The sequence below is a fragment of the Physella acuta genome, unplaced genomic scaffold, assembly GCF_028476545.2.
Source record: "Physella acuta isolate Inbredline_101_S28 unplaced genomic scaffold, ASM2847654v3 ptg000805l, whole genome shotgun sequence".
NCBI lineage: Eukaryota > Metazoa > Mollusca > Gastropoda > Physidae > Physella > Physella acuta.
In genome coordinates this window covers 1,032,704-1,057,684 of record NW_026732323.1, presented here as the reverse complement: position 1 = coordinate 1,057,684, position 24,981 = coordinate 1,032,704, and the positions used below count along the sequence as shown (strand labels likewise).

The 24,981-nt window shown below is 39.6% G+C and overlaps 1 protein-coding gene across 1 annotated transcript; it reads left to right on the top strand.

Annotated features, from left to right (window-relative positions):
* The first annotated feature begins 9,362 nt into the window (after positions 1-9,362).
* On the top strand, positions 9,363-10,948 carry LOC131951260 (aspartate and glycine-rich protein-like). The gene is made up of 2 exons (XM_059313615.1): positions 9,363-9,569; positions 10,565-10,948. The coding sequence occupies exons 1-2, from the start codon at positions 9,363-9,365 to the stop codon at positions 10,946-10,948; spliced, it is 591 nt and encodes a 196-aa protein (XP_059169598.1).
* Positions 10,949-24,981: the final 14,033 nt, after the last annotated feature.

Here is a 24,981-nt window from a genome sequence, read left to right as displayed (position 1 = left end):
TGCTTAATTTTAAACACTAAAAAAATGGTTAACACCTTTAAATAAAAGTGTGATCTTAATTAAACACTACAAAATTTAGTAAAAAGCTAATAAAAATTACAAAATTTCTATGTAAAAAAAAATCAAATAAAGTATAAAGCTGTGTATAACATAGAGCTTCCCACAAAATTAAATAGAAATGAAATGAGCATAGTTGCCCACAAAATTTCATAATAGAGAAATAAAAGGAACACAGGGTTGCCCAAAATTAAATGATACAGAAATTAACAATTTAGAAATAATTACAAATATTCTGGCATGGCTCTGGTGCCACCTTTAGCTGCCCCATGACCTCGTTAGGGGAAGAAAAATATTGAAGTACACCTACAGTAGACTCCACTAGGGAAAAAACAATACAGGTAATTCAGATAACCATAGAAAAAATATTGAAGTACACCTACAGTAGACTCCACTAGGGAAAAAAAAATACAGGTAATTCAGATAACCATAGAAAAAATATTGAAGTACACCTACAGTACTCCACTAGGGAAAAAACAATACAGGTAATTCAGATAACCATAGAAAAAATATTGAAGTACACCTACAGTAGACTCCACTAGGGAAAAAACAATACAGGTAATTCAGATAACCATAGAAAAAATATTGAAGTACACCTACAGTAGACTCCACTAGGGAAAAAACAATACAGGTAATTCAGATAACCATAGAAAAAATATTGAAGTACACCTACAGTAGACTCCACTAGGGAAAAAACAATACAGGTAATTCAGATAACCATAGAAAAAATATTGAAGTACACCTACAGTACTCCACTAGGGAAAAAACAATACAGGTAATTCAGATTAACCATAGAAAAAATATTGAAGTACACCTACAGTAGACTCCACTAGGGAAAAAACAATACAGGTAATTCAGATAACCATAGAAAAAATATTGAAGTACACCTACAGTACTCCACTAGGGAAAAAACAATACAGGTAATTCAGATAACCATAGAAAAAATATTGAAGTACACCTACAGTAGACTCCACTAGGGAAAAAAACAATACAGGTAATTCAGATAACCATAGAAAAAATATTGAAGTACACCTACAGTAGACTCCACTAGGGAAAAAAACAATACAAGTAATTCAGATAACCATGTACCGTAGGCTTACACAGTATTTAAAAGATGAAAAGAATACATCTGTAGACTTCATACAAAAGCTTAGCAAGCTATACAAAAGCAAGTATAGATTTAATACAAAAGCTTAGCAAGCTATACAAAAAAAAGTATAGATTTCATACAAAAGCCTTGCGGGTTACACACAAAAAAAAGTATAGATTTCATACAAAAGCCTTGTGGGTTACACACAAAAAAAAGTATAGATTTCATACAAAAGCCTTGTGGGCTACACACAAAAAATCATGTCTATAAACTTCATACAAAAGCCATGTACATTTTGATACTGTTATAAATTAAAATTCTGTAAAGGTTAAAAAACATACAAAGGTTTTATCTCTGTCAACCATCCAAACTATCCTACTTCCTCATTGGCTCAGCAATAACTTTAAAGAATATGTTAACTATTAACAAAGGGAGAACACAGTCCTCAATTTCTATTTGATGATTATTTCCCTGTATATATGGATGGGTTGGTACTAATTAGGTAGGCCCTTTTCATGAAGATTTCTTAATATTCTGGAATGAAACTTGTTGTAGTGAAATCCTATTGGTCTTCAATCTGTCAATTTTTATATCTTTCTTTTGGTAAAAAGTTCCTAAGTTCAACAGCTTCTAAAATCTTTCCTGCAACACAAAAAAAAAAGAAAAAAAAAAGTTATTTCAAGACAATTTTTAAACTTTATATCTAATTAAACAGCACTAAAATGTGTATATACAGAAAAGACTAAGCTAGCAGGACATGAATTTACTGGTGTTATCAGCTAATAATAACATCTACAATTACCAACTTCCTGTAACATACTGTCAATTTGTACTGTATAGCAAAATGTAATTACCTATAGCTTGTATATGCTTGTTTTGAGGATGGACCACATTAGCAGCTTTCTTCACCAATAGACTTTTAGAATGGCACTCATCTGGGATGCTTGTTTTGAGGGTGGACCACATTAGCAGCTTTCTTCACCAATAGACTTTTAGAATGGCACTCATCTGGGATGCTTGTTTTGAGGATGGACCACATTAGCAGCTTTCTTCACCAATAGACTTAGAATGGCACTCATCTGGGATGCTTGTTTGAGGGTGGACCACATTAGCAGCTATCTTCACCAATAGACTTTTACAATGGCACATCTGGTAAGTTTGTTTCAGGGCCTGGCTTTACAATGACCTAAACATTTTATCTGCTAGACTAAAACATGTATGAATAATTAAACTTGCAAAACCAAAGATACAATAATTAGGTTGAATATAAATAAATGCTTTACATGTGTAATAAGGCATATAAAGAATTAACCAGCTTTGTCAAAATGACAGTTGCGATAGTGTCAGTCTCAGAACAGTTTAGAGAAGAGAAAGAGGGCAGGGCAAGAAGACAGTTAAGAGGGCAGTTTAGAGGATAGATAAGAGGATAGACAATAGGATAGACAAGAGGGCAGTCAAGAGGGCAGTTAAGAGGTCAGACAAGTTTGCAAGCAAGATGAAAGGCTAGAGGACAGACAGAGGGTAGGAAAGAGGAAAGTTGGTGTTAGGCAGATAAGGGCAGGTTAGGATTTTTAGATAGAAGGCTATACAACTCTTGTTGTAACAAAACATTGTGCCAGAGAGGCCCTGGTGCCCCTAGTCTGGGTCCCAGATTTTAGGCAAGATCTGGGACTACCAACACAATGTAAATGTAGAATATTTAAATTTTCTGCTACATTCTAAAAAAAGTGCATTTAAATTTTTTTTTGAAAACATTATCTATAATAGTGATCAAACAATAGCTACTACAGCAGAGGTCATGAGGTAATTGGGAACATGTGTTGTAGTTGATTGATTTAAACGGTTCATTACTTTGAGGTACCAAGAAAGCATCTCTATGGAAATTTTACAATATAATAATCTAACATAAGTTCTAAAGAATTCACACCAATCTTCCTTATTTACACCCTATTAGTATAAGTTGGACACGTATACATAGCTAGACTACAATAGAAATAAGGCAGAGGCCAATGAGTTTAAGAGATGCACATTTTATGACTAAATTAGAATTTGGACAAAATAAATTCATTAATAACAAAATCCAGCTAATTGTGTAAATAAAATCACAACAGAAATCTGTTAGAGTAACATTAATCTACACTGAAGGCCTACAGATGCATCAATTAGATTAGACAGTTACTATCCAGATTTCCTTAACTGAAATTGTTTTTATGAATAATTAGTCAATTGAAATTCAGTAAATAAATGTTTTGCATCTTTCCCCAACAATGAGGTAAACCTTGCCTCAAAAGGTTTGGTGGCAATACAAAATATACAACTAAATATTGAACTTATTAAAAACATAATAGAAAATGCTTTTAAATTTGTAGAGCTACACAATCAGCTGCAGATGTAATACCCCAACAGGTGAAAAGTAATGTGTGCTTGGGCCCCTTTACACACACACAACTCCACATGAATGGATATAGACATGTATTTACACCTGATTGAGTAGGACTTTTGAAATTTAAGATTAATATATTATATGAAAACAAATAGTGGAAACAACCTAGCCAACTGTTGAAAATATGCTTCAACAGAAAAAAAATGGCTTCAAAGACTTAGAGCTAAAAAATAAATGAGAAGCTTTCATTGGTAACTAGCAAAAGAGAATCAGTCAAAATTTAATAGAAAGGTATTATTGATGTATCAAAAATGTGCACTGAATTTGTGTAAGCTACAAGTAAGAGCACCATGAAAATGTAGAAACAAAATCAAACAGATTGCTACAGACAACTGATCAACAGTAAAAAAAAATGCTATGGCAAGAGATCAGGCAAGGAAAGGAAAAAAGATAGTCAAGAAGAGTTTAGAGGAGAGTAAAGATGGCAGGGCAAGAGTAAAGGGGACAGTAAAGATGACAGTCAAAATGACAGACAGGAGGGCAGGCAATAGGATAGACAAGAGGACAGGAAAGAGGGAGGTAAAATGGCAGGTAAGAGAGAAGACAAGAGGGTAGGAAAGAGGAACTTCGGTATTAGGCAGGTAAGGGCTGATTAGGATTTTTATATAGAAGGCTATACAACTCTTGTTGTAACAAAACTATGTGCCAGAGAGGCCCTGGTGCCCCTAGTCTGTGTCCCAGATTTTAGGGAAGATCAGGATCTACCAACAGATCATTAACAATTGGAGAAAACGTAGACCATGTCTTGGCCAATAATATATAATTTAATTTAGTGTTAAAGTAGCATCACAACAATCAGTTTAAATTATCAGTCCGCCCAGTGTGCATAACTTACAAATAATTTTAAGTAGTAACATTTTGGTTGACTATAATTAACTTAGTAACCTCCCCTAGACCTACCCCACTAAAATTAACAATTTTAACCATGTGTTTATAGATTATTTAATTTTCCTTTTTCTGAGATAATTCTACTTGACCCCTACTTTGGTTTGTTTAGGATTTGCTTCCATAGCCTTTACCCAACCAAGGGCGACCTACAAGGCAGCAGGTGTTTCATTTTGGAGTTCTCTCCTAGACGGGCAGCCAGCCAAGGCTAACGAGTCCACATCTACCCGGAATTGGAATTGTTATACTAGAAAATTTGAAATTTTTGCCAGAGACAACAAATTCCAGTGAAAATTGGACAATTACAAAATATTACAGTAACTGAAAAAGATAGAATTAACAAGGAACACAAAACAGCTGAAAAAGATAGAAATAAAAAACATAAAAGTACAAATAACAGATTCTAATGCAGAGATTTGTATTATCTTTGATGAAAGTATTTAAATTAATTTTCTTTCCCACCAAAACACTGCACACTCAGTTTTAGGAGCTGCTTGCTACAACAAAAATTGTTGTGAAATTCATATCATTTATTAAAAACAACCCACTAATATATTGGTGCTGAAACAATAGCTGCTATAGCAGAGTTAATGAGGTAATTGAGAGAGAATGTGTGGAGGGAAGATAAGGATTGTAGGTGGACAGGAGTGCAGAGAGGAGGCCAGGCAAGAGTACAGGCTAGACATCAGGAAAAATATGTCCATGGTAATCAGTGTTACATTTTGTCTTTGATTTAGTTATGAACATTACTATGATAGATTTGGATGAATAAAACTTTTTTATCATCAAAGATGTTTGGCCAGTAATATAGTTACTGAGAATACAATGCAACAATCAGTTTAATTTAGCAATCATACAGCAGTGTGCAGAAGTGACAAATAATTTTAAGTAACTTTGTAACCTCCCCTAGACCCACCCCACTAAAATGTCCATTTTAACCATGTAATCATAAATGATTGCTATTTTTAACCACCTAAATTTAATTTTCCTTTTTCTGAGCTATTTCTACTTGACCCCTACTTTGGTTTGTATTGGATTTGCTTCCATAGCCTTTACCCAACCAAGGGCGACCTACAAGGCAGCAGGTGTTTGATTTCGGAGTTTTCTCTCCTAGACGGGTTGCCGACCAAGGCTAACGAGTCCACATCTACCCGGAATTGGAATTGTTTTTTAAGTAAATTAGAAACTTTTGCTAGAGACAACAAATTTCAGCAAAAAAAGATAGAATTACCTAACAAGGATAACAGCTGAAAAAGATAGATTATTTAAAAAAAACAGAAGTACAAAGAACAGATTCTGATACAAAGAGGTGTATCATCTTTGGTGAAGGCATTTAAATTAATTTTCCACCAAAACACTGCATAATTAGTCAGTTTTAGGAGCTGCTTGCTACAACATTATAAAGTTTAGACAAAATGTAAATTACAAAAAAAAATAACAGGTAGCAACAGATGACTGATCAAAGATTTTAAAATGCTATGGCTAGAAATCAGGCAAAGATAAAAGTAAAGAAGACATGCAAGAGGACAGGTAAAAAAGGAAGGTGAGAGGACAGACAAGTTTGCAATCAAGATGAAAGGCAAGAAGACAGAGGGTAGGAAAGAGGAAAGTTGGTGTTAGGCAGGTAAGGGCAGGTTAGGATTTTTATATAGAAGGCTATACAACTCTTGTTGTAACAAAACTATGTGCCAGAGAGGCCCTGGTGCCCCTAGTCTGGGTCCCAGATTTTAGGGAAGATCTGGAACTACCAACACAAAGTTAAAGTAGACCATTTAAATTTTCTGCTACACTCTAAAAAAAAGTGCATTTAAAATAAAGTTTGGAAGCATTAGCTAACTATAATGGTGCTCAAGCAATAGTTACTATAGCAGAGTTAATGAGGTAATTGGGAAAATATGTTGTAGTTGATTGATTTAAAGGGTTCATTACTTTAAGGTACCAAGAAAGCATCTCTATTGCAGTACTACAAAATAAAATCTCATCTAACAGAAGTCCTAAAAAATTTCACACCAATCTTCCTTAGTATAAGTTGGACACATATACATAGCTAGACTACAATAGAAATAAGGTGGAGCAATAGGTTTAAGAGATGCACATAAACTGTTCGGCTTTATGACTAAATAAGAACTGGGACAAATCCCAGGTGAGATGAATATTTAATAAGGCTGCATTTATAAATGTGTACAGCTAGAATTGCATTACTTAATTGAAAGTTACATTAAACTAAAGAATCAGCTGCAGATGGAACACCACACCAGGTGAAAATTATTTTAGTACATCTTTACACATAGACAACTCCCCCACTCAAATAATGAATGGATTACCCACACCTGATTAAGTAGTCCAATTTACTTACATTTAAGTTTATGATATGAAAAAAAAAAAAATCCAGTCAATTGTGTAAACTTAATACACACATCAGAAATCTATCAGAGTAACAATCTAAAGGTGGGCCCACTCATGCATTATTTTGATTAGACAGTTACTATCCAGATTTCACTAACTGAAACTGTTTTGAGCAATTATTAGTCAACCGAAATTCAGTACTTAAAAATGTTTTGCATCTCTCCCCCATCAATGAGGTAAACCTTGCCTCAAAAGCATTGGTGGAAATACAAAATATAAAACTAAACATTTCACTTATTAAAAACAATAGAAAATGGTTTTAAATTTGTAGAGCTACACAATCAGCTGCACAAATCACAACAGGTGCAAGGTGTTGTGTGCTTGTGCCCGCACAAACACACAACTCCACTCAAATAATGAATGGATATAGATATATTTAGAACATCTGATTGAGTAGGACTAGTCAAATTTATCATTATTAATATATTATATAAAAAAAAAAAAACCTACCCAACTGTTCTAAATATGCTACAACAGAGAAAAAATGGCTTCAAACACTAAGAGCTAAAAAAATATATGAGAAGCTTTCATTGGTAAACAGCAAAAGAGAATAAGTCAAAATTTAATAGAAAGGTATTATTGATGTATCAAAAATGTGCACTGAATTTATGTAAGCTACAAGTAAGAGCACCATGTAGAAACAAAATTAAACAGGTTGCTACAGATTAGTGATCAACAGTAAAAAACAAATGCTATGGCTAGAGATCAGGCAAGGAAAGGAAAAAAGACAGTCAAGAAGAGTTTAGAAGAGAGTAAAGATGGCAGGGCATGAGGGGACAGTAAAGATGACAGTCAAAATGACAGACAGGAGGGTAGGCAATAGGATAGACAAGAGGACAGAATAGAGAAAGGTAAAATGGCAGGTAAGAGAGGACAAGAGGGTAGGAAAGAGGAAAGTCTGTGTTAGGCAAGTAAGGGCAGGTTAGGATTTTTATATAGAAGGCTATACAACTCTTGTTGTAACAAAACATTGTGCCAGAGAGGCTATGGTGCCCCTAGTCTGGGTCCCAGGTTTTAGGTGAGATCTGGAACTACCAACACAAAGTTAAAGAAACGTAAACAATGTTTTGGCCAGTAAAGTACTTAGTGTTAAAATAGGCTACGCTTCAACAATCAGTTTAATTTAGCAGTCAAACAAGTGTTCACTACTTAAAAATAATTCTAAGTAGTAACATTTTGGCTGAATATAATTATTTAACTTTGTAACCTCCCCTAGACCCACCCCACTAAAATGACCATTTTAACCACGTAATTGTAGATGATTGCTATTTTTAACTACCTATAATAAATTTAATTTTCCTTTTTCTAAGCTAATTCTACTTGACCCCTACTTTGTTTTGTATAGGATTTGCTTCCATAGCCTTTACCCAACCAAGGGCGACCTACAAGGCAGCAGGTGTTTGATTTCGGAGTTTTCTCTCCTAGACGGGTTGCCGACCAAGGCTAACGAGTCCACATCTACCCGGAATTGGAATTGTTATATTAGCAAATTAGAAACTTTTGCTAGAGACAAATTCCAGCAATAAAGATAGAATTGCCCAACAAGGATTACAAAACAGCTGAAAGATAGGAATACAAAACAGCTGATAAATATAGGAATACAAAACTGCTGGAAAAGAATTACAAAAGTGAACAATATATTTACATGTAAATCTGATCAATCTTTAATTAGCCTTTTTTTAAGCTGTTCTACTAAAGGTTATGTCTAAGAAAAATGTATGCATTATGGCCATTCTTGCAGTACTCCCACTACCCCACTAAATGTTAACCAGATTCGATTTAGATTGGGAATGTGGAAAAAATTTGCAGTGCATGTAGCAATGCTAATAGATATGTAATGGAAATATTCTAATAAGAAATTTCAGCATCAAATACTAAAACTGAAAAATCAATGTTTAATTAAATTATTAAAACATTTCATAATTATTATAAATTGCAAAACTTTCTCTAAATTACTGGCAACATAAATTACTTTTAAAACTTTTGCAAAATGTAATAACCCATTAAAATATTTTTAAATGCAATACTATACATTTATTAAGGATTGTAAAAGATAATTAAAACAGCATTTGCAAAACAATTCTCAAAATAATGTGCTATACTACAGGAGCATCAAAGATTAAAATGTTTTATCACTACTGAAACATTAGAGTTGATCCTCTGATGTGGTTATTTAAGAGATGGAGTGGGTAGACTAGTGTATTAAAGTTATTCAACTGATGGCATGGATCTTCTAGTATTAGACAGTTAACATTATACTTAGGATAACTTGGATCATTGAGGGATAGAGAATTAGAGGGAATTTATTAAGGCTTGACTTGGATTATCTAGGGTTTATGTTTACTACTCTGGCAAAGTTCTGGAATAAAATTATTCTTGTAGTCCCACTGATCAGAGGTTAGTGTCAGGTTAGTAGCACGGTTTGGGTTAGTAGTGTGTTAGTAGTGTTAGTGTGGTTAGTAGCCCCTACTGTTGTTAGTAATGTGGTTAGTGGTCTGGTCAGTGGCCGGCAAGAGGACAGGCAAGAGGACGGGCAAGAGGACAGGCAAGTGGACAGGCAAGTGGACAGGCAAGTGGACAGGCAAGTGGACAGGCAAGTGGACAGGCAAGTGGACAGGCAAGAGGACAGGCAAGTGGACAGGCAAGTGGACAGGCAAGTGGACAGACAAGAGGACAGGCAAGTGGACAGTACATTTATTATCACCTAATTTCCATTTTGGAATGAAAAAAAAATTATATCTAACAGTCTAATACTAGAAGATGCTACACCAATTGGCTTTGAAAAAGGTTTAAGTATTAAAAGACTTCTGTTTTAATTAGTGAAAGGTATTTAGAAAGAGGCAGGTAATTTTTCACAAGAGGTATTTTAAAACAAAAAACAACCTATTATATAATAAGTGAGTAGAATCAAAAGTGGCAAGGTCAAAGATGTATAAACTACATCTGATTTAGCATTTGACTATAAGCAGTAGAAAAATTCAGTTTATGGAGAAAAGTAAACATAACACTCAAAATAAGGTCAGTTTAATTTTATAAATGGTGAAAACAATTCAAAATAAACGTTTTGCTAAAAAATTACTTGCTGTGAAATGTTTAATTTTTAAATAATTCATAAAAATATGTTTAAATGCAGTACTGTAAATCTATTTATCATGGATAGCAAATAAATATTGAATTAGCCTTTTCAAAACTGTTCCCAAAAAGAGAATGAGATACAAGAATATAAAGAATTCATGCTATAGGGACTTTCATGTCCCACTCCCCCATCTCCACTATCTAAATAAACCCAGGTTCTTGACAAGAAAGGGATATGTAGCTAATTAAATTTATTCACAGTAGACAACACAAGCCCAAGTAAAAACAAGAAACTGTTTAAACAAATGTATTCATAATATATTAAAGGGATGGGATGGATCATCTAGTATTAGTGAGTTAAGATTAGGTCATTAGATCATTGACAGCTAGACAATTTAGGGAACTTAACAAGGCTTGACAAGGGATTTATTGATAACGTACATCAGTGAAGTTCTGGAAAAAAATATTTCCTGTAGTCCCACTGATCAGAGGTTAGTGTCAGGTTAGTAGCGCGGTTTGGGTTAGTTGTGTGTTAGTAGTGTTAGTGTGGTTAGTAGCCCCTACTGTTGTTAGTAATGTGGTTAGTGGTCTGGTCAGTGGCTAGCTAGAGGACAGGCAAGTGGACAGGCAAAGAGGACAGGCAAGTGGACAGGCAAGTGGACAGGCAAGTGGACGGGCAAGTGGACGGGCAAGTGGACGGGCAAGTGGACGGGCAAGTGGACGGGCAAGACGACAGGCAAGACGACAGGCAAGACGACAGGCAAGACGACAGGCAAGACGACAGGCAAGACGACAGGCAAGACGACAGGCAAGACGACAGGCAAGACGACAGGCAAGACGACAGGCAAGACGACAGGCAAGACGACAGGCAAGACGACAGGCAAGACGACAGGCAAGACGACAGGCAAGACGACAGGCAAGACGACAGGCAAGACGACAGGCAAGTGGACAGGCAAGTGGACAGCAGCTTTTTAATCCCACATGAAAATTGACTACTTAAATATTTATACATTTAAGAAACAAACTAATACTAGATGATGTTTTAGCAGTCAGTTTTGGATAGGTTTAAGTATAAACATTGTGATTTATTATATCAGTTAGAGGGATGTCATAAGCCATAAAGGGAGGTAATTTGTCATGAGGTCTTTGAAAACTAAATATTTTTGTTATGTAGTAACAGGGTATAATCAAATACGACAGATAAATATATGCAGTAAATATTTTAAGCTAGTCTACCCTTGTAAATACTTGATAATGTTACATTAATATTCCCAGGCTGTGAAAGCAAGGATCGTGCTAATGTTTTTTAATGTTAAAGAAGTTATAGGACCAGTTCTTGAAATTTAAATTATGAATGTAAAAATATTTCAATGGTAGAACCTCTTGATAAACATTTATTCATACCGTAGATAACATAACCCAAGAAGAAACAAAACTTTAAACACTTCAATCAGAATACATTAAATAATAATTTATCCTATGGCAATATATTGAGGATATAACATTCAGTCTTTGATTCAGTAATTGTTATCTTATCATCATGATATATTTTGATTGTATATTGTTTTCATCATTATCAAAGACATTTGGCCAGCTACATATTTAGTGTTAAAGTCTGCTGCACAAAATTTTTTATTTAGAGATTCAAATGATTGCTCCTTGTCTGGTAACAATACAATTAGTGTTACAGTACTGAAAGAGATTCAGTCCTCTGACTTGGTTATTTAAGAGATGAAGTGGGTAGAATAGTGTTGTTAGGTTAGAGAACAGGTATGAGGGCAGGTAAGTTGGGATGAAGTGGGTAGAATAGTGTTGTTAGAGGTTAGAGAACAGGTATGAGGGCAGGTAAGTTGGGATGAAGTGGGTAGAATAGTGTTGTTAGAGGTTAGAGAACAGGTATGAGGGCAGGTAAGTTGGGATGAAGTGGGTAGAATAGTGTTGTTAGAGGTTAAAGAACAGGTATGAGGGCAGGTAAGTTGGGATGAAGTGGGTAGAATAGTGTTAGAGGTTAGAGAACAGGTATGAGGGCAGGTAAGTTGGGATGAAGTGGGTAGAATAGTGTTGTTAGAGGTTAGAGAACAGGTATGAGGGCAGGTAAGTTGGGATGTAGTGGGTAGAATAGTGTTAGAGGTTAGAGAACAGGTATGAGGGTAGGTAAGTTGGGATGAAGTGGGTAGAATAGTGTTGTTATAGGTTAGAGAACAGGTATGAGGGCAGGTAAGTTGGGATGAAGTGGGTAGAATAGTGTTGTTAGGTTAGAGAACAGGTATGAGGGCAGGTAAGTTGGGATGTAGTGGGTAGAATAGTGTTAGAGGTTAGAGAACAGGTATGAGGGTAGGTAAGTTGGGATGAAGTGGGTAGAATAGTGTTAGAGGTTAGAGAACAGGTATGAGGGCAGGTAAGTTGGGATGAAGTGGGTAGAATAGTGTTGTTAGGTTAGAGAACAGGTATGAGGGCAGGTAAGTTGGGATGAAGTGGGTAGAATAGTGTTAGAGGTTAGAGAACAGGTATGAGGGTAGGTAAGTTGGGATGAAGTGGGTAGAATAGTGTTGTTAGAGGTTAGAGAACAGGTATGAGGGCAGGTAAGTTGGGATGAAGTGGGTAGAATAGTGTTAGGTTAGAGAACAGGTATGAGGGCAGGTAAGTTGGGATGAAGTGGGTAGAATAGTGTTGTTAGAGGTTAGAGAACAGGTATGAGGGCAGGTAAGTTGGGATGAAGTGGGTAGAATAGTGTTAGAGGTTAGAGAACAGGTATGAGGGCAGGTAAGTTGGGATGAAGTGGGTAGAATAGTGTTGTTAGGTTAGAGAACAGGTATGAGGGCAGGTAAGTTGGGATGAAGTGGGTAGAATAGTGTTGTTAGAGGTTAGAGAACAGGTATGGGGGCAGGTAAGTTGGGATGAAGTGGGTAGAATAGTGTTAGAGGTTAGAGAACAGGTATGAGTGCAGGTAAGTTGGGATAAAGTGGGTAGAATAGCGTTAGAGGTTAGTAAAAAGGTATGAGGGCAGGTAAGTTGGGATAAAGTGGGTAGAATAGCATTAGAGGTTAGTGAACAGGTATGAGGGCAGGTAAGTTGGGATGAAGTGGGTAGAATAGTGTTAGAGGTTAGAGAACAGGTATGAGGGCAGGTAAGTTGGGATGAAGTGGGTAGAATAGTGTTAGAATGAGAACAGGTATAAGGGCAGGTAAGTTATGATGAAGTGGGTAGAACAGTGTTGTTAGGTTAGAGAACAGGTATGAGGGCAGGTAAGTTGGGATGAAGTGGGTAGAATAGTGTTAGAGGTTAGAGAACAGGTATGAGGGCAGGTAAGTTGGGATGAAGTGGGTAGAATAGTGTTAGAGGTTAGAGAACAGGTATGAGGGCAGGTAAGTTGGGATGAAGTGGGTAGAATAGTGTTAGAGGTTAGAGAACAGGTATGAGGGCAGGTAAGTTGGGATGAAGTGGGTAGAATAGTGTTGTTAGAGGTTAGAGAACAGGTATGAGGGCAGGTAAGTTGGGATGAAGTGGGTAGAATAGTGTTAGAGGTTAGAGAACAGGTATGAGGGCAGGTAAGTTGGGATGAAGTGGGTAGAATAGTGTTGTTAGAGGTTAGAGAACAGGTATGAGGGCAGGTAAGTTGGGATGAAGTGGGTAGAATAGTGTTAGAGGTTAGAGAACAGGTATGAGGGCAGGTAAGTTGGGATGAAGTGGGTAGAATAGTGTTAGAGGTTAGAGAACAGGTATGAGGGCAGGTAAGTTGGGATGAAGTGGGTAGAATAGTGTTAGAGGTTAGAGAACAGGTATGAGGGCAGGTAAGTTGGGATGAAGTGGGTAGAATAGTGTTAGAGGTTAGAGAACAGGTATGAGGGCAGGTAAGTTGGGATGAAGTGGGTAGAATAGTGTTAGAGGTTAGAGAACAGGTATGAGGGCAGGTAAGTTGGGATGAAGTGGGTAGAATAGTGTTGTTAGAGGTTAGAGAACAGGTATGAGGGCAGGTAAGTTGGGATGAAGTGGGTAGAATAGTGTTAGAGGTTAGAGAACAGGTATGAGGGCAGGTAAGTTGGGATGAAGTGGGTAGAATAGTGTTAGAGGTTAGAGAACAGGTATGAGGGCAGGTAAGTTGGGATGAAGTGGGTAGAATAGTGTTAGAGGTTAGAGAACAGGTATGAGGGCAGGTAAGTTGGGATGAAGTGGGTAGAATAGTGTTAGAGGTTAGAGAACAGGTATGAGGGCAGGTAAGTTGGGATGAAGTGGGTAGAATAGTGTTGTTAGGTTAGAGAACAGGTATGAGGGCAGGTAAGTTGGGATGAAGTGGGTAGAATAGTGTTGTTAGGTTAGAGAACAGGTATGAGGGCAGGTAAGTTGGGATGAAGTGGGTAGAATAGTGTTAGAGGTTAGAGAACAGGTATGAAGGCAGGTAAGTTGGGATGAAGTGGGTAGAATAGTGTTAGAGGTTAGAGAACAGGTATGAGGGCAGGTAAGTTGGGATGAAGTGGGTAGAATAGTGTTAGAGGTTAGAGAACAGGTATGAGGGCAGGTAAGTTGGGATGAAGTGGGTAGAATAGTGTTAGAGGTTAGAGAACAGGTATGAGGGCAGGTAAGTTGGGATGAAGTGGGTAGAATAGTGTTAGAGGTTAGAGAACAGGTATGAGGGCAGGTAAGTTGGGATGAAGTGGGTAGAATAGTGTTAGAGGTTAGAGAACAGGTATGAGGGCAGGTAAGTTGGGATGAAGTGGGTAGAATAGTGTTGTTAGAGGTTAGAGAACAGGTATGAGGGCAGGTAAGTTGGGATGAAGTGGGTAGAATAGTGTTAGGTTAGAGAACAGGTATGAGGGCAGGTAAGTTGGGATGAAGTGGGTAGAATAGTGTTGTTAGAGGTTAGAGAACAGGTATGGGGGCAGGTAAGTTGGGATGTAGTGGGTAGAATAGTGTTGTTAGAGGTTAGGGAACAGGTATGAGGGCAGGTAGGTTGGGATGAAGTGGGTAGAATAGTGTTGTTAGAGGTTAAAGAACAGGTATGAGGGCAGGTAAGTTGGGATGAAGTGGGTAGAATAGTGTTGTTAGAGGTTAGAGAACAGGTATGAGGGCAGGTAAGTTGGGATGTAGTGGGTAGAATAGTGTTAGAGGTTAGAGAACAGGTATGAGGGCAGGTAAGTTGGGATGAAGTGGGTAGAATAGTGTTGTTAGAGGTTAGAGAACAGGTATGAGGGCAGGTAAGTTGGGATGAAGTGGGTAGAATAGTGTTAGAGGTTAGAGAACAGGTATGAGGGCAGGTAAGTTGGGATGAAGTGGGTAGAATAGTGTTGTTAGAGGTTAGAGAACAGGTATGAGGGCAGGTAAGTTGGGATGTAGTGGGTAGAATAGTGTTAGAGGTTAGAGAACAGGTATGAGGGCAGGTAAGTTGGGATGAAGTGGGTAGAATAGTGTTAGAGGTTAGAGAACAGGTATGAGGGCAGGTAAGTTGGGATGAAGTGGGTAGAATAGTGTTAGGTTAGAGAACAGGTATGAGGGCAGGTAAGTTGGGATGAAGTGGGTAGAATAGTGTTAGAGTTTAGAGAACAGGTATGAGGGCAGGTAAGTTGGGATGTAGTGGGTAGAAGAGTGTTAGAGGTTAGAGAACAGGTATGAGGGCAGGTAAGTTGGGATGAAGTGGGTAGAATAGTGTTAGAGGTTAGAGAACAGGTATGAGGGCAGGTAAGTTGGGATGAAGTGGGTAGAATAGTGTTAGGTTAGAGAACAGGTATGAGGGCAGGTAAGTTGGGATGAAGTGGGTAGAATAGTGTTAGAGGTTAGAGAACAGGTATGAGGGCAGGTAAGTTGGGATGAAGTGGGTAGAATAGTGTTAGAGGTTAGAGAACAGGTATGAGGGCAGGTAAGTTGGGATGAAGTGGGTAGAATAGTGTTGTTAGAGGTTAGAGAACAGGTATGAGGGCAGGTAAGTTGGGATGAAGTGGGTAGAATAGTGTTAGGTTAGAGAACAGGTATGAGGGCAGGTAAGTTGGGATGAAGTGGGTAGAATAGTGTTGTTAGAGGTTAGAGAACAGGTATGGGGGCAGGTAAGTTGGGATGTAGTGGGTAGAATAGTGTTGTTAGAGGTTAGGGAACAGGTATGAGGGCAGGTAGGTTGGGATGAAGTGGGTAGAATAGTGTTGTTAGAGGTTAAAGAACAGGTATGAGGGCAGGTAAGTTGGGATGAAGTGGGTAGAATAGTGTTGTTAGAGGTTAGAGAACAGGTATGAGGGCAGGTAAGTTGGGATGTAGTGGGTAGAATAGTGTTAGAGGTTAGAGAACAGGTATGAGGGCAGGTAAGTTGGGATGAAGTGGGTAGAATAGTGTTGTTAGAGGTTAGAGAACAGGTATGAGGGCAGGTAAGTTGGGATGAAGTGGGTAGAATAGTGTTAGAGGTTAGAGAACAGGTATGAGGGCAGGTAAGTTGGGATGAAGTGGGTAGAATAGTGTTGTTAGAGGTTAGAGAACAGGTATGAGGGCAGGTAAGTTGGGATGTAGTGGGTAGAATAGTGTTAGAGGTTAGAGAACAGGTATGAGGGCAGGTAAGTTGGGATGAAGTGGGTAGAATAGTGTTAGAGGTTAGAGAACAGGTATGAGGGCAGGTAAGTTGGGATGAAGTGGGTAGAATAGTGTTAGGTTAGAGAACAGGTATGAGGGCAGGTAAGTTGGGATGAAGTGGGTAGAATAGTGTTAGAGTTTAGAGAACAGGTATGAGGGCAGGTAAGTTGGGATGTAGTGGGTAGAAGAGTGTTAGAGGTTAGAGAACAGGTATGAGGGCAGGTAAGTTGGGATGAAGTGGGTAGAATAGTGTTAGAGGTTAGAGAACAGGTATGAGGGCAGGTAAGTTGGGATGAAGTGGGTAGAATAGTGTTGTTAGAGGTTAGAGAACAGGTATGAGGGCAGGTAAGTTGGGATGAAGTGGGTAGAATAGTGTTAGGTTAGAGAACAGGTATGAGGGCAGGTAAGTTGGGATGAAGTGGGTAGAATAGTGTTAGAGGTTAGAGAACAGGTATGAGGGCAGGTAAGTTGGGATGAAGTGGGTAGAATAGTGTTAGAGGTTAGAGAACAGGTATGAGGGCAGGTAAGTTGGGATGAAGTGGGTAGAATAGTGTTGTTAGGTTAGAGAACAGGTATGAGGGCAGGTAAGTTGGGATGAAGTGGGTAGAATAGTGTTAGAGGTTAGAGAACAGGTATGAGGGCAGGTAAGTTGGGATGAAGTGGGTAGAATAGTGTTAGAGGTTAGAGAACAGGTATGAGGGCAGGTAAGTTGGGATGAAGTGGGTAGAATAGTGTTAGAGGTTAGAGAACAGGTATGAGGGCAGGTAAGTTGGGATGAAGTGGGTAGAATAGTGTTAGAGGTTAGAGAACAGGTATGAGGGCAGGTAAGTTGGGATGAAGTGGGTAGAATAGTGTTAGAGGTTAGAGAACAGGTATGAGGGCAGGTAAGTTGGGATGAAGTGGGTAGAATAGTGTTATTAGAGGTTAGAGAACAGGTATGAGGGCAGGTAAGTTGGGATGAAGTGGGTAGAAGAGTGTTGTTAGAGGTTAGAGAACAGGTATGAGGGCAGGTAAGTTGGGATGAAGTGGGTAGAATAGTGTTGTTAGAGGTTAGAGAACAGGTATGAGGGCAGGTAAGTTGGGATGATGTGGGTAGAATAGTGTTAGAGGTTAGAGAACAGGTATGAGGGCAGGTAAGTTGGGATGAAGTGGGTAGAATAGTGTTAGAGGTTAGAGAACAGGTATGAGGGCAGGTAAGTTGGGATGAAGTGGGTAGAATAGTGTTGTTAGAGGTTAGAGAACAGGTATGAGGGCAGGTAAGTTGGGATGAAGTGGGTAGAATAGTGTTGTTAGAGGTTAGAGAACAGGTATGAGGGCAGGTAAGTTGGGATGAAGTGGGAAGAATAGTGTTGTTAGAGGTTAGAGAACAGGTATGAGGGCAGGTAAGTTGGGATGAAGTGGGTAGAATAGTGTTGTTAGAGGTTAGAGAACAGGTATGAGGGCAGGTAAGTTGGGATGAAGTGGATAGAATAGTGTTAGGTTAGAGGTTAGAGAACAGGTATGAGGGCAGGTAAGTTGGGATGAAGTGGGTAGAATATTGTTGTTAGGTTAGAGAACAGGTATGAGGGCAGGTAAGTTGGGATGAAGTGGGTAGAATAGTGTTAGAGGTTAGAGAACAGGTATGAGGGCAGGTAAGTTGGGATGAAGTGGGTAGAATAGTGTTAGAGGTTAGAGAACAGGTATGAGGGCAGGTAAGTTGGGATGTAGTGGGTAGAATAGTGTTGTTAGGTTAGAGAACAGGTATGAGGGCAGGTAAGTTGGGATGAAGTGGGTAGAATAGTGTTAGAGGTTAGAGAACAGGTATGAGGGCAGGTAAGTTGGGATGAAGTGGGTAGAATAGTGTTGTTAGAGGTTAGAGAACAGGTATGAGGGCAGGTAAGTTGGGATGAAGTGGGTAGAATAGTGTTAGAGGTTAGAGAACAGGTATGAGGGCAGGTAAGTTGGAATGAAGTGGGTAGAATAGTGTTGTTAGAGGTTAGAGAACAGGTATGAGGGCAGGTAAGTTGGGATGAAGTGGGTAGAATAGTGTTAGAGGTTAGAGAACAGGTATGAGGGCAGGTAAGTTGGGATGAAGTGGGTAGAATAGTGTTAGGTTAGAGAACAGGTATGAGGGCAGGTAAGTTGGGATGAAGTGGGTAGAATAGTGTTAGAGGTTAGAGAACAGGTATGAGGGCAGGTAAGTTGGGATGTAGTGGGTAGAATAGTGTTGTTAGAGGTTAGAGAACAGGTATGAGGGCAGGTAAGTTGGGATGAAGTGGGTAGAATAGTGTTAGAGGTTAGAGAACAGGTATGAGGGCAGGTAAGTTGGGATGAAGTGGGTAGAATAGTGTTAGAGGTTAGAGAACAGGTATGAGGGCAGGTAAGTTGGGATGAAGTGGGTAGAATAGTGTTGTTAGAGGTTACAGAACAGGTATGAGGGCAGGTAAGTTGGGATAAAGTGGGTAGAATAGTGTTGTTAGAGGTTAGAGAACAGGTATGAGGGCAGGTAAGTTGGGATGTAGTGGGTAGAATAGTGTTAGAGGTTAGAGAACAGGTATGAGGGCAGGTAAGTTGGGATGTAGTGGGTAGAATAGTGTTAGAGGTTAGAGAACAGGTATGAGGGCAGGTAAGTTGGGATGAAGTGGGTAGAATAGTGTTAGGTTAGAGAACAGGTATGAGGGCAGGTAAGTTGGGATGAAGTGGGTAGAATAGTGTTAGAGGTTAGAGAACAGGTATGAGGGCAGGTAAGTTGGGATGTAGTGGGTAGAATAGTGTTAGAGGTTAGAGAACAGGTATGAGGGCAGGTAAGTTGGGATGAAGTGGGTAGAATAGTGTTAGAGGTTAGAGAACAGGTATGGGGGCAGGTAAGTTGGGATGAAGTGGGTAGAATAGTGTTGTTAGAGGTTAGAGAACAGGTATGAGGGCAGGTAAGTTGGGATGTAGTGGGTAGAATAGTGTTAGAGGTTAGAGAACAGGTATGAGGGCAGGTAAGTTGGGATGAAGTGGGTAGAATATTGTTGTTAGGTTAGAGAACAGGTATGAGGGCAGGTAAGTTGGGATGTAGTGGGTAGAATAGTGTTGTTAGGTTAGAGAACAGGTATGAGGGCAGGTAAGTTGGGATGAAGTGGGTAGAATAGTGTTAGAGGTTAGAGAACAGGTATGAGGGCAGGTAAGTTGGGATGAAGTGGGTAGAATAGTGTTGTTATAGGTTAGAGAACAGGTATGAGGGCAGGTAAGTTGGGATGAAGTGGGTAGAATAGTGTTGTTAGAGGTTAGAGAACAGGTATGAGGGCAGGTAAGTTGGGATGAAGTGGGTAGAATAGTGTTAGGTTAGAGAACAGGTATGAGGGCAGGTAAGTTGGGATGAAGTGGGTAGAATAGTGTTAGAGGTTAGAGAACAGGTATGAGGGCAGGTAAGTTGGGATGAAGTGGGTAGAATAGTGTTAGGTTAGAGAACAGGTATGAGGGCAGGTAAGTTGGGATGAAGTGGGTAGAATAGTGTTAGAGGTTAGAGAACAGGTATGAGGGCAGGTAAGTTGGGATGAAGTGGGTAGAATAGTGTTAGAGGTTAGAGAACAGGTATGAGGGCAGGTAAGTTGGGATGAAGTGGGTAGAATAGTGTTAGAGGTTAGAGAACAGGTATGAGGGCAGGTAAGTTGGGATGAAGTGGGTAGAATAGTGTTGTTAGAGGTTAGAGAACAGGTATGAGGGCAGGTAAGTTGGGATGAAGTGGGTAGAATAGTGTTAGAGGTTAGAGAACAGGTATGAGGGCAGGTAAGTTGGGATGAAGTGGGTAGAATAGTGTTGTTAGAGGTTAGAGAACAGGTATGAGGGCAGGTAAGTTGGGATGAAGTGGGTAGAATAGTGTTGTTAGAGGTTAGAGAACAGGTATGAGGGCAGGTAAGTTGGGATGAAGTGGGTAAAATAGTGTTGTTAGAGGTTAGAGAACAGGTATGAGGGCAGGTAAGTTGTAAGGAACTTTATAATATGCGTAGGCTGTAAAAGTAGGTAATGATTCCTAATGTTAAAGAAATGGAAAAATAAAAGCAAACTTTTGATTTTGACAAATGTAATGGTAGCAACACTTAGATTTTTAAAATTTATGTTATTGACTTGTGTGGGCTTATAAAAAAGTCTTTCATGGCACAGCAAAAACAAGATTCTTGAAGTTAATAAAGGATATTGTATCTAGCTTAAAGAAGGTTCTTGAAGTATAGGGAATTGTAATCAGATTTTTATGGAGAGACTTCTAAAATTTACAAATTTGTAGACTAAAAGAGAATTCAGTGCTTACCTTACTGCTTTATAAAGAATTTATTAACACAAGAATCTTTAAATCTTAAAAAATGTAATGCAGAAAAAAAGGCAAAAAACACAAAATGGGAGCTGGTGTTTAGTGCTGGGAGCTGGTGTTTAGTGCTGGGAGCTGGTGTTTAGTGCTGGGAGCTGGTGTTTAGTGCTGGGAGCTGGTGTTTAGTGCTGGGAGCTGGTGTTTAGTGCTGGGAGCTGGTGTTTAGTGCTGGGAGCTGGTGTTTAGTGCTGGGAGCTGGTGTTTAGTGCTGGGAGCTGGTGTTTAGTGCTGGGAGCTGGTGTTTAGTGCTGGGAGCTGGTGTTTAGTGCTGGGAGCTGGTGTTTAGTGCTGGGAGCTGGTGTTTAGTGCTGGGAGCTGGTGTTTAGTGCTGGGAGCTGGTGTTTAGTGCTGGGAGCTGGTGTTTAGTGCTGGGAGCTGGTGTTTAGTGCTGGGAGCTGGTGTTTAGTGCTGGGAGCTGGTGTTTAGTGCTGGGAGCTGGTGTTTAGTGCTGGGAGCTGGTGTTTAGTGCTGGGAGCTGGTGTTTAGTGCTGGGAGCTGGTGTTTAGTGCTGGGAGCTGGTGTTTAGTGCTGGGAGCTGGTGTTTAGTGCTGGGAGCTGGTGTTTAGTGCTGGGAGCTGGTGTTTAGTGCTGGGAGCTGGTGTTTAGTGCTGGGAGCTGGTGTTTAGTGCTGGGAGCTGGTGTTTAGTGCTGGGAGCTGGTGTTTAGTGCTGGGAGCTGGTGTTTAGTGCTGGGAGCTGGTGTTTAGTGCTGGGAGCTGGTGTTTAGTGCTGGGAGCTGGTGTTTAGTGCTGGGAGCTGGTGTTTAGTGCTGGGAGCTGGTGTTTAGTGCTGGGAGCTGGTGTTTAGTGCTGGGAGCTGGTGTTTAGTGCTGGGAGCTGGTGTTTAGTGCTGGGAGCTGGTGTTTAGTGCTGGGAGCTGGTGTTTAGTGCTGGGAGCTGGTGTTTAGTGCTGGGAGCTGGTGTTTAGTGCTGGGAGCTGGTGTTTAGTGCTGGGAGCTGGTGTTTAGTGCTGGGAGCTGGTGTTTAGTGCTGGGAGCTGGTGTTTAGTGCTGGGAGCTGGTGTTTAGTGCTGGGAGCTGGTGTTTAGTGCTGGGAGCTGGTGTTTAGTGCTGGGAGCTGGTGTTTAGTGCTGGGAGCTGGTGTTTAGTGCTGGGAGCTGGTGTTTAGCGCTGGGAGCTGGTGTTTAGCGCTGGGAGCTGGTGTTTAGCGCTGGGAGCTGGTGTTTAGCGCTGGGAGCTGGTGTTTAGCGCTGGGAGCTGGTGTTTAGTGCTGGGAGCTGGTGTTTAGTGCTGGGAGCTGGTGTTTAGTGCTGGGAGCTAGTGTTTAGCGCTGGGAGCTAGTGTTTAGTGCTGGGAGTCGTGTTAGACTTGTTTCTTGAAATGCCTCCTTCACGGACTGCAACTCACTTTATTAAGGCCTTGGTTGCTGATTTAGCCGCATGGGTGGTTTTTCAGGTAGTCTTTCTCTTAAAACTGGGTCATTTTTTTCTTCTAGATCATTCCTGCACAAGCTGAAAATTCAACTCTGTCTCCTGGCTTGAGTAGACTGATTTGATGAGTAGCTTCCTGAATTTAGGAAACAAGACAGTTGATTTTGTACTAGACCAGGGGTCTCCAAACTACGGCCTGCGGGCCGGATGCGGCCCGCGAGGTCCTCTTATCCGGCCCGCGGAGATCTTTTTGTCCACGGAAAAAACGTTTGTTGGTGAAAAAATCAAAGACATGCCTGGAAGAAACTGGCCCCCGAACTGAAATTTGATAGTTAATGCGGCCCTCGGACTGAAAAGTTTGGAGACCCCTGTACTAGACAAATACATCCCTAAATTAACAAAGATAAAGCATTTAACTAAATAAATATATACTGTAATAAAAGTGACTTGTCGGAAATGTTTGATTGAAGGAGTGATGATTTTAGTTATCTTTATTAAAAAAATAAATTGTTAAACATATTACACAAAAATACAATGACAAAAACTCACTTTTATATTGTCTTGGATACTTGTGTAGCTGAAGTTAAGATTATTTAGGTCAAATCTGAAACCTATTAGATAAAACTAGAAATTTTCTGTAAAAGCTCAACTATAAGTTAAAAATTGAACAATTCTGCAAACGGTACACAGTTGAAAATTGAACAATTCTGCAAACGGTACAAAGTTGAAAATTAAACATTGCTGCAAAATTTGAAATGTTAAAACTGGAACATTGCTGTAAAATAATTTGTTTATTAAACCTAAAACAGTTATAATTATAAAGATAAGGATGTATGAAATGCAATAAACTGTAAGTGGCTGGTGTTAAGTTAGTGGCTGGTGTTAAGTTAGTGGCTGGTGTTAAGTTAGTGGCTGGTGTTAAGTTAGTGGCTGGTGTTAAGTTAGTGGCTGGTGTTAAGTTAGTGGCTGGTGTTAAGTTAGTGGCTGGTGTTAAGTTAGTGGCTGGTGTTAAGTTAGTGGCTGGTGTTAAGTTAGTGGCTGGTGTTAAGTTAGTGGCTGGTGTTAAGTTAGTGGCTGGTGTTAAGTTAGTGGCTGGTGTTAAGTTAGTGGCTGGTGTTAAGTTAGTGGCTGGTGTTAAGTTAGTGGCTGGTGTTAAGTTAGTGGCTGGTGTTAAGTTAGTGGCTGGTGTTAAGTTAGTGGCTGGTGTTAAGTTAGTGGCTGGTGTTAAGTTAGTGGCTGGTGTTAAGTTAGTGGCTGGTGTTAAGTTAGTGGCTGGTGTTAAGTTAGTGGCTGGTGTTAAGTTAGTGGCTGGTGTTAAGTTAGTGGCTGGTGTTAAGTTAGTGGCTGGTGTTAAGTTAGTGGCTGGTGTTAAGTTAGTGGCTGGTGTTAAGTTAGTGGCTGGTGTTAAGTTAGTGGCTGGTGTTAAGTTAGTGGCTGGTGTTAAGTTAGTGGCTGGTGTTAAGTTAGTGGCTGGTGTTAAGTTAGTGGCTGGTGTTAAGTTAGTGGCTGGTGTTAAGTTAGTGGCTGGTGTTAAGTTAGTGGCTGGTGTTAAGTTAGTGGCTGGTGTTAAGTTAGTGGCTGGTGTTAAGTTAGTGGCTGGTGTTAAGTTAGTGGCTGGTGTTAAGTTAGTGGCTGGTGTTAAGTTAGTGGCTGGTGTTAAGTTAGTGGCTGGTGTTAAGTTAGTGGCTGGTGTTAAGTTAGTGGCTGGTGTTAAGTTAGTGGCTGGTGTTAAGTTAGTGGCTGGTGTTAAGTTAGTGGCTGGTGTTAAGTTAGTGGCTGGTGTTAAGTTAGTGGCTGGTGTTAAGTTAGAGGCTGGTGTTAAGTTAGTGGCTGGTGTTAAGTTAGTGGCTGGTGTTAAGTTAGTGGCTGGTGTTAAGTTAGTGGCTGGTGTTAAGTTAGTGGCTGGTGTTAAGTTAGTGGCTGGTGTTAAGTTAGTGGCTGGTGTTAAGTTAGTGGCTGGTGTTAAGTTAGTGGCTGGTGTTAAGTTAGTGGCTGGTGTTAAGTTAGTGGCTGGTGTTAAGTTAGTGGCTGGTGTTAAGTTAGTGGCTGGTGTTAAGTTAGTGGCTGGTGTTAAGTTAGTGGCTGGTGTTAAGTTAGTGGCTGGTGTTAAGTTAGTGGCTGGTGTTAAGTTAGTGGCTGGTGTTAAGTTAGTGGCTGGTGTTAAGTTAGTGGCTGGTGTTAAGTTAGTGCCAGGGTTAAGTTAGTGCCAGGGTTAAGTTAGTGCCAGGGTTAAGTTAGTGCCAGGGTTAAGTTAGTGCCAGGGTTAAGTTAGTGCCAGGGTTAAGTTAGTGTAATTTGTACCAGGGTTAAGTTAGGGTTTATTTACTGTCAGCATTAAGTTAGTGGTATTATTAGGTTTATTATAAGGCCAGTTAGGATTAAAAGCCATAAAATAAAAGCACCTACTTCGCGATAGAATGTCAAAAACAAGATGAACCTTTTAAGGTCCTAATATTAGCTACCTACTTCGTTTACTTATTTTGATTAGTATGGGGCTTCTAATACTAGATCTAGATCTATAGAATTATATAAAAACACTATTCTACTACTTAATATTAATAAGTAGTAGGCCCTACTTAAAATTTTTTACCACTACCACAGCCTAGACTAGATCTAGATTCTCCAATACAGAGTCACTGTAGTGAACATCGGGTCGTCCAGCGGTCGAATGACAATTTGAAATGTTCCGCTGGTTGAACGTCATGGCCAGGTGAGCTGAGTTCATTTTTGTGTGTGTTGATAAACACATACACAGTTCGCT